At 40.0% G+C, this 11,169-nt stretch overlaps 1 protein-coding gene across 1 annotated transcript; it reads left to right on the top strand.

Moving 5' to 3' along the window:
- Nucleotides 1–323: 323 nt before the first annotated feature.
- On the top strand, nucleotides 324–4,364 carry LOC138036915 (uncharacterized). Its single transcript, XM_068882953.1, has 5 exons — nucleotides 324–447; nucleotides 714–1,354; nucleotides 2,048–2,276; nucleotides 2,698–2,784; nucleotides 3,151–4,364. The coding sequence occupies exons 1-5, from the start codon at nucleotides 324–326 to the stop codon at nucleotides 4,362–4,364; spliced, it is 2,295 nt and encodes a 764-aa protein (XP_068739054.1).
- The last annotated feature ends 6,805 nt before the right edge of the window (nucleotides 4,365–11,169 follow it).

Raw genomic sequence — 11,169 nt, 5'->3', positions numbered from 1 at the left:
ATAGCGAAAGAATGAACAGTTCTTTACGTATTTGTTGCTGTTTTTTTTTTAAAGAAAGAATGTCGTATATCAGATTCACTTGATGCCCCTTAACTCAGCCGGAAAACTGATTTAAAGTTAACACTGACGGTTTTCGTCGAAATGTCTGTGTTAAAACACCGCACGCTTTTTATTGTGACGTAGCGTATCGGGCCCAGATCACTTGAACACTCAAGTATCACGCACGCAATGTTGACAAGTTGTACATGTTTCACTTGTCAAATGAAATTTAAGAAGTGTTCATTATACTTAACGTGAGCGCGAAATTCAATTTAGAAAACACAATGAATTTTGGATCTGAAGCATTTGGCGCGATTTTATCATGGACCCTGACGTCTGCGATCGATCTGCTTATCCTTGGTCGCTTTCAAGAGTTACGGGACGCGATCTCGACCCTGGAAAGCACTGGTATGTCGTAACAAAAAGTTTATGTGGGATCAGGCCCAACGCTTTTTCAAAGAGCGACATTTTTCGTCGATTCCCAGACGAAATATGTTCTGTGCCGCCAGCAGATCTGAAGCCCGTCAATGCGAGTTGTTCGTTCCACACCAGGCAACCAAACAACTTGTATGTCGCATCTATATTTGGTCTCTGCGCTGGACTGCTTAGACAGTGAGAATTTCCTGCAGATGGCTTTGTGAGATCGAACAAAATTTCTGCTGTTGTTGATGCAGCGAATCGAATTGCGCTCGACTGTGAACTGTCGGACACTTTAGGCGGGAAAAGCGCCCATGACCACGAACTGAAAAAATGTAAGGCAAGAATCGCCGAGCTTGAGTTCGAGATGCAGGAACTACGGAAGAATAACGAATATCTCAATTCATTCTTGCCTTCCTCTCCTCCTTTAGCAGCCTCTTCTCCGTCTTGTTCTCAAAAAGAAAGCAGCAGTGACAGCAGCAACACCAGCAGCTGCTGCAGCAGTGTTATAGAGGAGACCTTGAGTAGCCCACTTGGTCCAATGTTAAAAAAGAGGAAGGTCGCCAGCGAATGCAGAAAAGTTAGCGCAGAGGTAGACGGTGTGTTGGCGAAGTATCATGAGACCCTTTCCTGTATATTGGGGAACAGTTTTCTTTATGGTACTGATGAAGAGAAAGGAAAGGTCTCAGAAATGATATCCGAAGTGGTTAATTTAGTGATGGATGCTCGAGGAGCTAAGAAAGGGGTAACAGAGCTCCTCTTACCGCCAACCTATCAGCGACTATTGGAGAGTATGCGAGTGCCTGATTGGGTCTTGCTCTATTTTAAATTGCAAGCAAGATTACCGGATGCAGCCTGGCAAACTCTTCTCAACCTTACGCAGCTTGGAAGAAGTGGGGTCAGTGACCTCATATAAGCTTACTTTATTGATAAAATCCTAGTGAAGGTTTAATTTGCTGCTTTTGGGACTGCTAGGGGCCTTGGCAAGAGTAGACCTGAATTCATGCAGATCAGAACAAAAATTATAGGCTATGCCCCCCCCCCCCCCAAAAAAAAATAATAATAAAATAAAACAAACAAAAAATACTTTTATTAGTTTTGTAGTGAACAATACAGTGTTAACAATATCTTATCTTACCATGTGACAACCAGGTATCACTGCCATAAAAGTCACAGCTAAAAAACCTGTCCTACTCCTTAAGTCAAATATCCTTTATTATCAAATATAACCCCTTCCTAAATAGTTCAATAGTCGCCATCCTTTTACCTTTAGAAAATGAAAGTGGCAAATCATTGAAAACAATATTAATAATTATTCCACGAGCCCGCATTGGATACGAGATGGTAAATAGCAATTACCAATCTCATATCCAACAAGGGAGAATGTCATTTTCAAATTATAGATGATAGCCAGTGATAGTTTGTGTCCTAAATCACTTAATGTATTCCATACCCGTAACACCCCCAGAATTGTGTGTTGTGTGAGTCACTTCAAGTTTATAACCCAGAACACAAATCAAGAAGCGTGCAATAATAACAAAACAGATATTTGCATACTGCACATACTGATTCAGACATTATACAATTAAAGAAAAAAAAACAGTGCAAGCAGTGGGGATTCCTTTTGAAGAAATTATTTGGCATGCATCTTGGCACAGGATATTATGGCCACTTGGTAATTGACCACAGTTCAATGTTACTGCGCCATTTTCGCTCACTGCACAAGTATTGTGGACAAGGTTTTGAGGCATCTCACAAACTACATCGCAATTTGTACTCAAAGGCAACCAATCATGACTCAACTGCACCAGGGCAGTCACGTAAGTATAGTTGAACGTCAAACTATGCTAACTTAATTCATTATTCTCCCTCCTTTCTTACAGTTAAAGTTATTCTTTGTTAATAACTATTGCAGACATTACCCTGTACTGTAGAAGCTGGTAAACCGATAATACAACAAATCAAAGTTTGATTGTTGTGTAAGCCTACTGGTCTTTGAATCTCTTTCCATCTATTACACTGTAAGTGAAAGTCCCTTTACAAAGATGCCCTAAAAAGCAAGAAATTTTGCTTTTTGCTGGTGCTGTAGATTTCAAATATATGTAGTTAATAATAATAATAATGATAATAATAATAATAATTGTTATTGTTATTGTTATTGCTATTGTCATTGTCATTGTCATTGTCATTGTCATTATTATTATCATTATTATTATATCTGTTTATTTTACATTATTTCAGTGGATCACATTCTTACCCATTGGTTTTCAACCATGCTGTTGTCATTAAGATACGCGTTTCGTGAAGCCAAGAACTGCATTGTGTTTGGTGAGTTAACAGTGTGTACATGTATATTCTCCAGATTCTGCAGTTGACAAAAATATTACATTTTATTTTTATCTGGGACACACAAGGTTCCTCGTTGAGGGAATGTAGCTGAGTGCTTGGAGTACTCAGTGAACTTGCAATCCTTGGGTACTGGGTTCAATTCCTGCTCTGTTCCCCAGCACACATTATAACTGATTAAAAAATTTCAAAACTTTTTAAGATTGTCAAAGTCATTCACTCACTTTCCATGTACAATTTGTACTTTAGAAAGTATACCATGATCATTCAGTATTGAATTTACACCTAAGCATTTTGATTTGACTTTCTCATATTATGCATGACAATGCTTTATTACTTTTGCTTAAGGAAAGAAAAAGTTTTCCTTTCGTGGCTGTGGGTGGAAGGCAATTGACACGAGAAACTGGTCCCGGGAGCATCGAAATTGGATTTTTGTAATAGACAATTTGTTCACTCAACCATTTGGTGAAGACTTCTTGAGGTATGTTTATGATAAAGACAAGGGGACAAGTGTTGATAAGCAAATTCTATCAACCCTAATTGATTACAGTCATGACCAGTGGCAGAGTACTTATTTAAAGCAACAAGCAGCAGCAGAAAAAGATGCACCTGCAAAAGGTTTTATTCCCAAACATCGTACATTGATGAACACTTTCCCTTCTCCTAAAAAGATGATCCTTGGAAGTGAAACTAGTCAAGACAGGGTTATCGTTCTTGGTGAGGATGGCATTGAGGTGGCAAATGGGCCCAGCAATGGCTATCAACAACAGCTATCATCCACCAAATCTGCAGCATCCATTCTCGTGGAAGACGATGATACTGGGCAGGCAAACAGCCCCAGAGATGGCATTCAAGAACAGCTATCATATGCCATATTTACAGTAACCACTAGAGGTCAATTAGCCTCACTAGCCTCTTTAATTCCCCCAGTATCTTCTCCTGGAGGTTCGTTGTCCCTTCTGCTTGGTCATGTCACAGATAGTGGTTCAGCATTTACAGATCCTTTCACTGTAGGTCAACGTCCATGCCAAGCAGTCATTGAAAGAGCTGAAACTCTCCTCTCTAATGAGAGGAAAAAAGGAAACAATCCATGTGGTGTTGTAATTCCAGGGCTAGGCCAGTTCTCTGAGCAAAGCTTAAGAATTCTGAAAAGGTTTTGTGCTATTTCAGAAGCAAAACACAAGGTGACTGCAGAAGCTACATGGCTTGCTGAAGTAGATTGCACACAGAGAGAACTTGAACTTCTTCAGTCAGTGCTGTGGAACAGACCAGCAACAAGTTCACTTCTGGCATGTGACCACAAAGCTATTGATGTCCTTTCTTTCTCTGAACTTGCAGAAGAAAGGTACATTGACAGCTTTGTTATTGATGTTTGCATCAGCAAGTACATTGAAGAGTACTACTTGCAAGGGAAAAAGGACACATTGTATCTACCAACTGATTTTTTTCAGTGGATGCAGGTCCAAGACAATTACCTAACCTTTCATGTTCATCAATCATGTGCTCATGTGAATGATGTATACCTGCGGTTTACGTTAAGGTTTCCTGTTGACAATAGTTAATAGCAGTCCGACTTCGTTCCAACCCTTTCTACTGAACTGGTAGTTGAGTTCTCAAAAACATTTCGTAATGTACTTAATTTTGTTGGTAACGGCAAGAAAAGAAGAATGAAGCCAGAATTAAGATGTACTGGTTTTAATCAGTTTAATAGCTTAATGGGCAGATCGTACTATTAATTACCAGTGGTTCCATGTTGGAAGGGATGTCCTGTCAGTAGCTTTATGTAAGATTTTATGGTAGAATAATTGATGCATAAGGGGAAGCTGCTTTTGATGTAATTAACAGTTTAAAGAATACTTACCGAAAGGAAGTTATGGAAGTGGACGAACGCAACTGCAGACCGGCATCAACGAATGAAAAAGCAAAATGTGCAGGGAGGTGCGAAACCAGTAACGAAACTTTGCGGCGATAATCAGAAAATAGTGATACGAAAAATTCTGACAGTAAATAGTCCGAATCTTCTGTCGAGCATGGAAGCTCAAACTGTAGCCGGTATCTAGCACCACGGGACACCCATGCGTAAGAAAGCAGTTGGCACGATCAACATTAACATTGGTTGTAAAAAGGATGAGTTTTTTTGTGTATGGAAAGCCTTTATTTGCGTCCATGTGTCCAAATTTAGTTTAAATGTCAGATGCACTGGATATTGTCCTGGACTCACAAACTGAAGTGTATTTTTTTAATTAAAAGACATCTAGGGTTACATTTCAGCAACTGGAACAAAAACTTCTGTATCATGAAAGTAAGAAACAACCATGGCCATTTAGCCGAAATCTTCCAGTCATACCACTTCCACACGACTCACATACAATCGTATGCACATTTTCCCTAAAAGGGCCGTCTTGTAAAGATTTGGCCACCAAATTAGGTCTAGTTCGCGGGTAGCGCGACCCTCGCCATACCAACTACCAAAGTACTTATGCACGTGATCTTGGTTTTAGGTGCCCATCCATGAGCTTTGCTTTTGGCTGCAAGGAGAGCTTGCATAGGAGTAGCTTTCTCTTCATCAGATTCCGATATTTCCGAGTCTCCATTCCACTTTACTCGTTCTTTGAGCGAAACGACGTTTTGTTTCGCTAAAGCATGGTTAATCATGCTCAGGTCAAAGAAACGGTACGTCACTTTTCTAGTGCAAGAGCTGAAAATGGGTACCCGCCAATGTGGCTGACTCCTGACAGCATGGGGTTGTGGGTTATTGAGGTCTTTCAGCAACTGTTGAAAATATTTTGTCGAAACCATGTTGTATTCCAGTGTCTGCCAATTGCCTGTATAGGGACATGAAACAGTACTTGAGTATGTTTTTAGTTAGTAATTTACATGTACATCAACCGTTAAAAGACTACTACTGTTGTCAATTTTGAGCATTATTCGGTGCTTTACTGGTAGATGAACAGTCGCGCAGGCTATAAAATGAATCAAAAATACAATCTCACAGAGAAAAAATATGACACCTTCATGAATTCACGGTGAGTGTTCACATCCTCGTCGTCATGAAAAAACACGGCTCTTTTGGGAATTGATTTGTTTACATGACTTTTCTCAAAATGCTTAACAAGCGCGTGAAATGTTTTGACCTTTTTGGATCATTCCTCACAACGTAAATGTTCCATTCGATCAGGTCTGATCGAGCTACGATGATAGGGGCGTGTCTATTTCCTGTGTTTCTGTTGTGGGTTATTACAGTAACCACTAATACGCAAGGATGTTTCTGTTGCATGGACAACTATAAGCCCTTTGTTTTTTAAAGGAATATCCATTTGACATTGTTCTCGCCTGGTCAACCATGGAATCCCAAAAAAGGCGTAAAACTTGTGAGAAAGAATCTTCAGAACAACGACAAAAGAAAAAGAGAAAAAAAAGAAAAAGCAAATCGCAGGAAGAGATTGTGCGACGTGAGTCAAGAATTACACGTGGTGCAAAACATGCACTTCCTCGCGCCCCGAAAGAACAACCAAAGAAAAGAAGGCTGGAGGATTGTGAGAAATACCTACCCCGAGGAAAAAGGATGGTGTCGGGATCGCTTCAGCAGGAAAGAGGAAAAATTAACCAGAATATTGAAGCGGGCACTGCAGCCAGTCGGGAGAAAACAGCCAAACGTCGAAAGGAAATTTTAGTGCAACCAGTTGAAAAATGCATCGAACGGAATCTAGGTTTCAAAGAGCTAGCAACAGCAAACTTGATTCGAGACAAGGGGGCTCGTTCTATTGGCAGTGGCACTTGGCAACTGCTACCCTGGAACGTACCGCGGCATTTCTGTAGTCATCAAAGAGTACAAAGGAAGTGCTCGTGAAAGCAGGAACCGTTTATCCCTTTTACAAAGAGAGGCAAAGCACGAGGCACAAGTTCTGCAGCAAATTTCGGATCATCCAGGTATCCCACTTCTATTTGGCGTATCCTTGAAAGAAATGCCTGTCAGCATTGTGCTGAAGTTCCATGGGGAAGGTGGCCAAAGCCTTACCGTTCACAAAGCAGCAAAAAACAGAGTCATCTCCAAACTGAAAAACTGGAACAGAATACTGCATGACACAGCGGATGCCTTAGAGCATATTCATAATTGTGGATTTGTGCATAATGATCTAAAATCCAACAATGTTGTTTTAGAAAAACGCGTAGATCAACTTCATCACCCGGTCATAATTGATTTTGGCAACAGTGTAGCATTCAGGAAAGCGAAGAATCCTGTCCCTAAGCCATCTCATTTAAGAGACCACTACAAGAACAGTTATATTGCTCCCGAACTTGTCAACGGAAGAGGGAAACCTTCGGTTGAAACTGACGTATGCTCACTTGCTTTCCTGGTCAAAACAGTTTACGAAATTTTAAAGTTTGAAAACATTGCTCTTATTAGGAACGGTTTGTCATCCCAGCTGCGAAGAGACCGTCAATCTCAGAAATAAAAGCAGCTTTACATGATGCTTGTTAGGTTAGGTTGGCATTTTTGTTTCCTTCGCAAGTTTTAGTTTGTAAATAATCCGTTGATCTCAGAATATGGCGATTTTATTATTCTTGCATTACAATCTTTTCGGTTATTGTTCGAAGTGCGTGTCTGTTCTCTTACATTTTATAAACATGCAGTTAGTTTTAATTGAAAGTGAGTGCATCTAAGGAGTTATTTTTCTTTTGAAACCATTTCCTCGGAAGCAAAGAATTCATTTTTCATTGATATACCGTGTACCATTCGGGCAATTATATTTGCTAATTGAGTGAGATTGTGAAATTATTTAATTTTTTTACTTGTTTGACCAGTTAGTGTTGTACCTGGAAAATAATAAAAATGCATCAATCGGAAATTGCTGTCATTTTCAATTAGGTAGCGGAGCTTGAATTACTGTTTTGAGGGTGATATCCGAAGTCCCATGAGTGTTCATGCAACACCTCAATATACCAGGAGGTGTTTAATCTTGGCTTTAAATTACTTATGCAAATTAGCTGGCTGCACATTCAATGTGCAGCCAGCTAATTTGCATAAGATTCTTTCAGACCACAAAGCTCCTCATGATCATACTTCTGATTTTTACCAATGATTGTTCATTTCAAAGGCTGTAATTTAAGCTCCCGACATATTTTTGTTTTGACTTTATTTTCAAGGTAAGCGGATGGCATCACGCCAGTGCTATGAGGGTTCATACATTTTCAAGCCTTAACGACGGGATTTTGTCCTTCAAAAGTCGCAAGAAATATTGCTGGGTCAGGGAATTTCTTCACTTTATCTTTGTTGACAGGTGCTGTACTTGCTTTTTGACTTCCGACTATCTTTCCTTCCGGTATCGATTTTGCGTGATTCCTTATCCAAAATAAGAAAAAAATCATTCTTCAATAATTCGTTGAGAATTCGACAGCCATGATATCGGTGGGACAAGCTGTTACTAGAGCTCGAGCAATGATGCACCAGTCTACCGCCAGAGGAATGTACTCATGTTTGAACAGTCGAGAACGTCTTCGAGCCACTTCGTCCACTTACTCTGCTCCCGTTAACTCGAAGAGAGCGAAAGTTGAAACAAAGAAGGTATTTTAATTTGTGTTGGTGAGGGTGGATGATGAAGATGAGGCTTACTCCGATAGTGTTCACTGTGATAGTTGGATGTTGAGGGATGAAAGTACTGTATTGAGAGGCTTTATAACTCTTAGCTCAGAAGATAATGAACAGGCCATTAGAAAGGCATTGTCTGATGCTATACAGGTGAAGTATCCAGGCGTGGCAAGCAAGGGCCTAGTTTTTCTAAAGGCAAACAGGAGAAGACTAACACAACCAGTGAACAAGTAAAATCACTGGCTGGTCAAGGGGCAATTTACGTCAGCCTGAAACATGGCTTTGGCTTTCTTCTAGACAATCAAAGTTCAGATAACATTAGCTTGACTGATGGTCACGTCAGCAACCACACAGAGAGTACTGGACCCATATCCATCTCACAACAACCACAACACCCACAGGCAGAGGCAGCAGCCACACACACAGAAGACTCGTGACCATCCCACGAGGCCCACAGGCAGGAGGCAACCACAAACAGATCTACCCCACAACCAATAGAGGGCCGGCCCACAGGACGACAATAGTGATGATCTCTTTCCAGTCACAGGACACAGCAATGAAAATCTGAATGCAGTCACTGCAGTAACGGTGGTCGACCTGGAAACAGCTGTGGCAGAGTACATTAGCATCTGTGAGAAAGATCATGTTGGCAATCCTGTGGAGATACTAAAGTGTGCCCATATGCTCATTCTGCAGGGTCGCCCATTGGATGTAAACTCACCTGAACAGCCACTTGACGGTGAAACTGACTTTGGCTGTACAGACAGATTTAATGTTTGGAAGAATTCGGCCATAGAGGAATTCCAATACCTTTGACACCCAAGAGTCATACTGGAAGTTTCGTTCCATGGGGAAATTGCTCATGATGCTGGGGGCCCTAGGAAAGAATTTTTTCGACTGTCTTAAAGAAATACAGCAAGGACTTTTTAAAAATGGACTTTGTGAGCTCATGGCCAAAGAATATGAGTTTGCTGGAACTATTATGGCCTTGGGTATTCTTCAGAATGGACCCATTCCACGGTTTATCCCTGAAGAAATTCTGCAGGAGATTTTTTCGAAGAATCTCACAAGGCCATGCATTGCAGAGCTTTGGGAAGGATTCACGAAACTTGGGTCTGAAATTGCAACAAATCTGCTGCTCTTTCTTCATCTACCACATCCAAACGAAGCAAATAAACTCTCGAGACGACAGCTTGTCCTACTCCTCCAGCCATGATTCTCAGAGGAAGGCACAAATGTACGCAAGTATGAAAATGATGTGTAAGCTACATTCTCAAAGTATGTGCGAGAAGCTGCAAGTGTAAGTAGGAGTGCAATCACTCTTGGCAGCATTGTACAATTTGCAACAGTGCTGGATGAAGAAGCACCCCTTTGATTTGAAATACAACCTACCGTAGTATTCAATTTGTTGCTGCAATTAAAGAGCTGAAGTGGTCTTTTGTCCCAAAAGCTAACACATGTAGTAAATTTATGTTTTTAACCAAGGGGCTCCCATTGTCTTCCTTTACCAGCTGAGGAGGACTTCTTTTATGTTAAATGATACTGCCTTTTCCAATACCTACTTTGGATTTGCATGAGACAAATGTATGTTTTTTTCTTTGCTAACCTAAAGAAACTTTGTCTTATGATTTAGTGCATATAGTGACAATTCCTTCACATTTTCACAAATATTTAAGGATAAGTCGTAGATTTATAAACTGTTTTGAGATGCAAATTGCCTCCTTGAATTGCATTCTGTGAATTTAGTGTTGCTTCTTTTAAATGAAGTCGAACACAGAATTGGATAGCACAGTGAGGATAGGTTGTTATTGTCAAGTCTCCCAAAAAATGTTTGCACAGAGCTTTCACTATCTCTTACTTGAAAAAGATTGGCAAGGATTTTGTGAGTTTAAAGGACTTTTTAACCTCTCATACCTCACATTATCGAACAGTTATTCTCGACTTTTTTACATTACTTTTGTCTATGTTTTGTCGAGACAATTTGTTTAACAGAAAACTTTATATTTTATTCCTCTTGTGGCTGGCTCGAAAGCTGGTTTCCCGGGCTTATCACTTTTTAGACTGGCACAAAACATTCTTTGCCACTGAGGTTGGAGACAAAGATGCTATGGCTAAACATTGCTGCAGGGCGGATAAGAGATCATTGAAAGCTGATAAGAGATTGTCTAAGGTTTCTTTGTCATAAGCGTTAATATTCGAACTGCTGTCTCGGAGTGAATGGTGAATGAACAATATTGAATAAATAGTTGAATGTTAAATGAATGTTAAATAACGTGTTGAATGTTAAATACAAGTTGAATATTAGACACATAGTTGGATATATAATACAAAACTGAATTGAATATTGCTACATTTGGCTTGCCATACTGGGACTTCCCATGCGGGACTTGCTGGCATCATCGCAGACTCCCTGGTATATCTCGTTCTGGCTCGGTTTGGCTCATCGTACGTCCTCTTGTTCCCGGTCCCGCTCGCACAGCACAGAACTATTGTGGCTGGGCTCTGATGAGCCTATTTAAGTCTTAGGTGTTCAGGTTTCATACAATGAAGAGATTACTTTTGAAAGGAAATTCTTTGGCAAATTAAATAAACTGAAGCAATTGTTAAATGTTTGGTCTTCTAGAGATATATCATTATATGGAAGGATTAATATTGTAAAAAACGTTAGCAATTTCTCAAATTAGTTTTGTCTGCAGTGTCTTAGACACTCCGAAAGAATTCATATCCCAAGTAAATATTATAATTTATAGCTATATAAAATCAAAAGAACGACTATT

Source organism: Montipora capricornis, chromosome 2, assembly GCF_036669925.1.
Source record: "Montipora capricornis isolate CH-2021 chromosome 2, ASM3666992v2, whole genome shotgun sequence".
Taxonomy (NCBI): domain Eukaryota; kingdom Metazoa; phylum Cnidaria; class Anthozoa; order Scleractinia; family Acroporidae; genus Montipora; species Montipora capricornis.
Note: the sequence above shows the minus strand (reverse complement) of the source record. Positions and strands in the feature narration are given on the sequence as shown.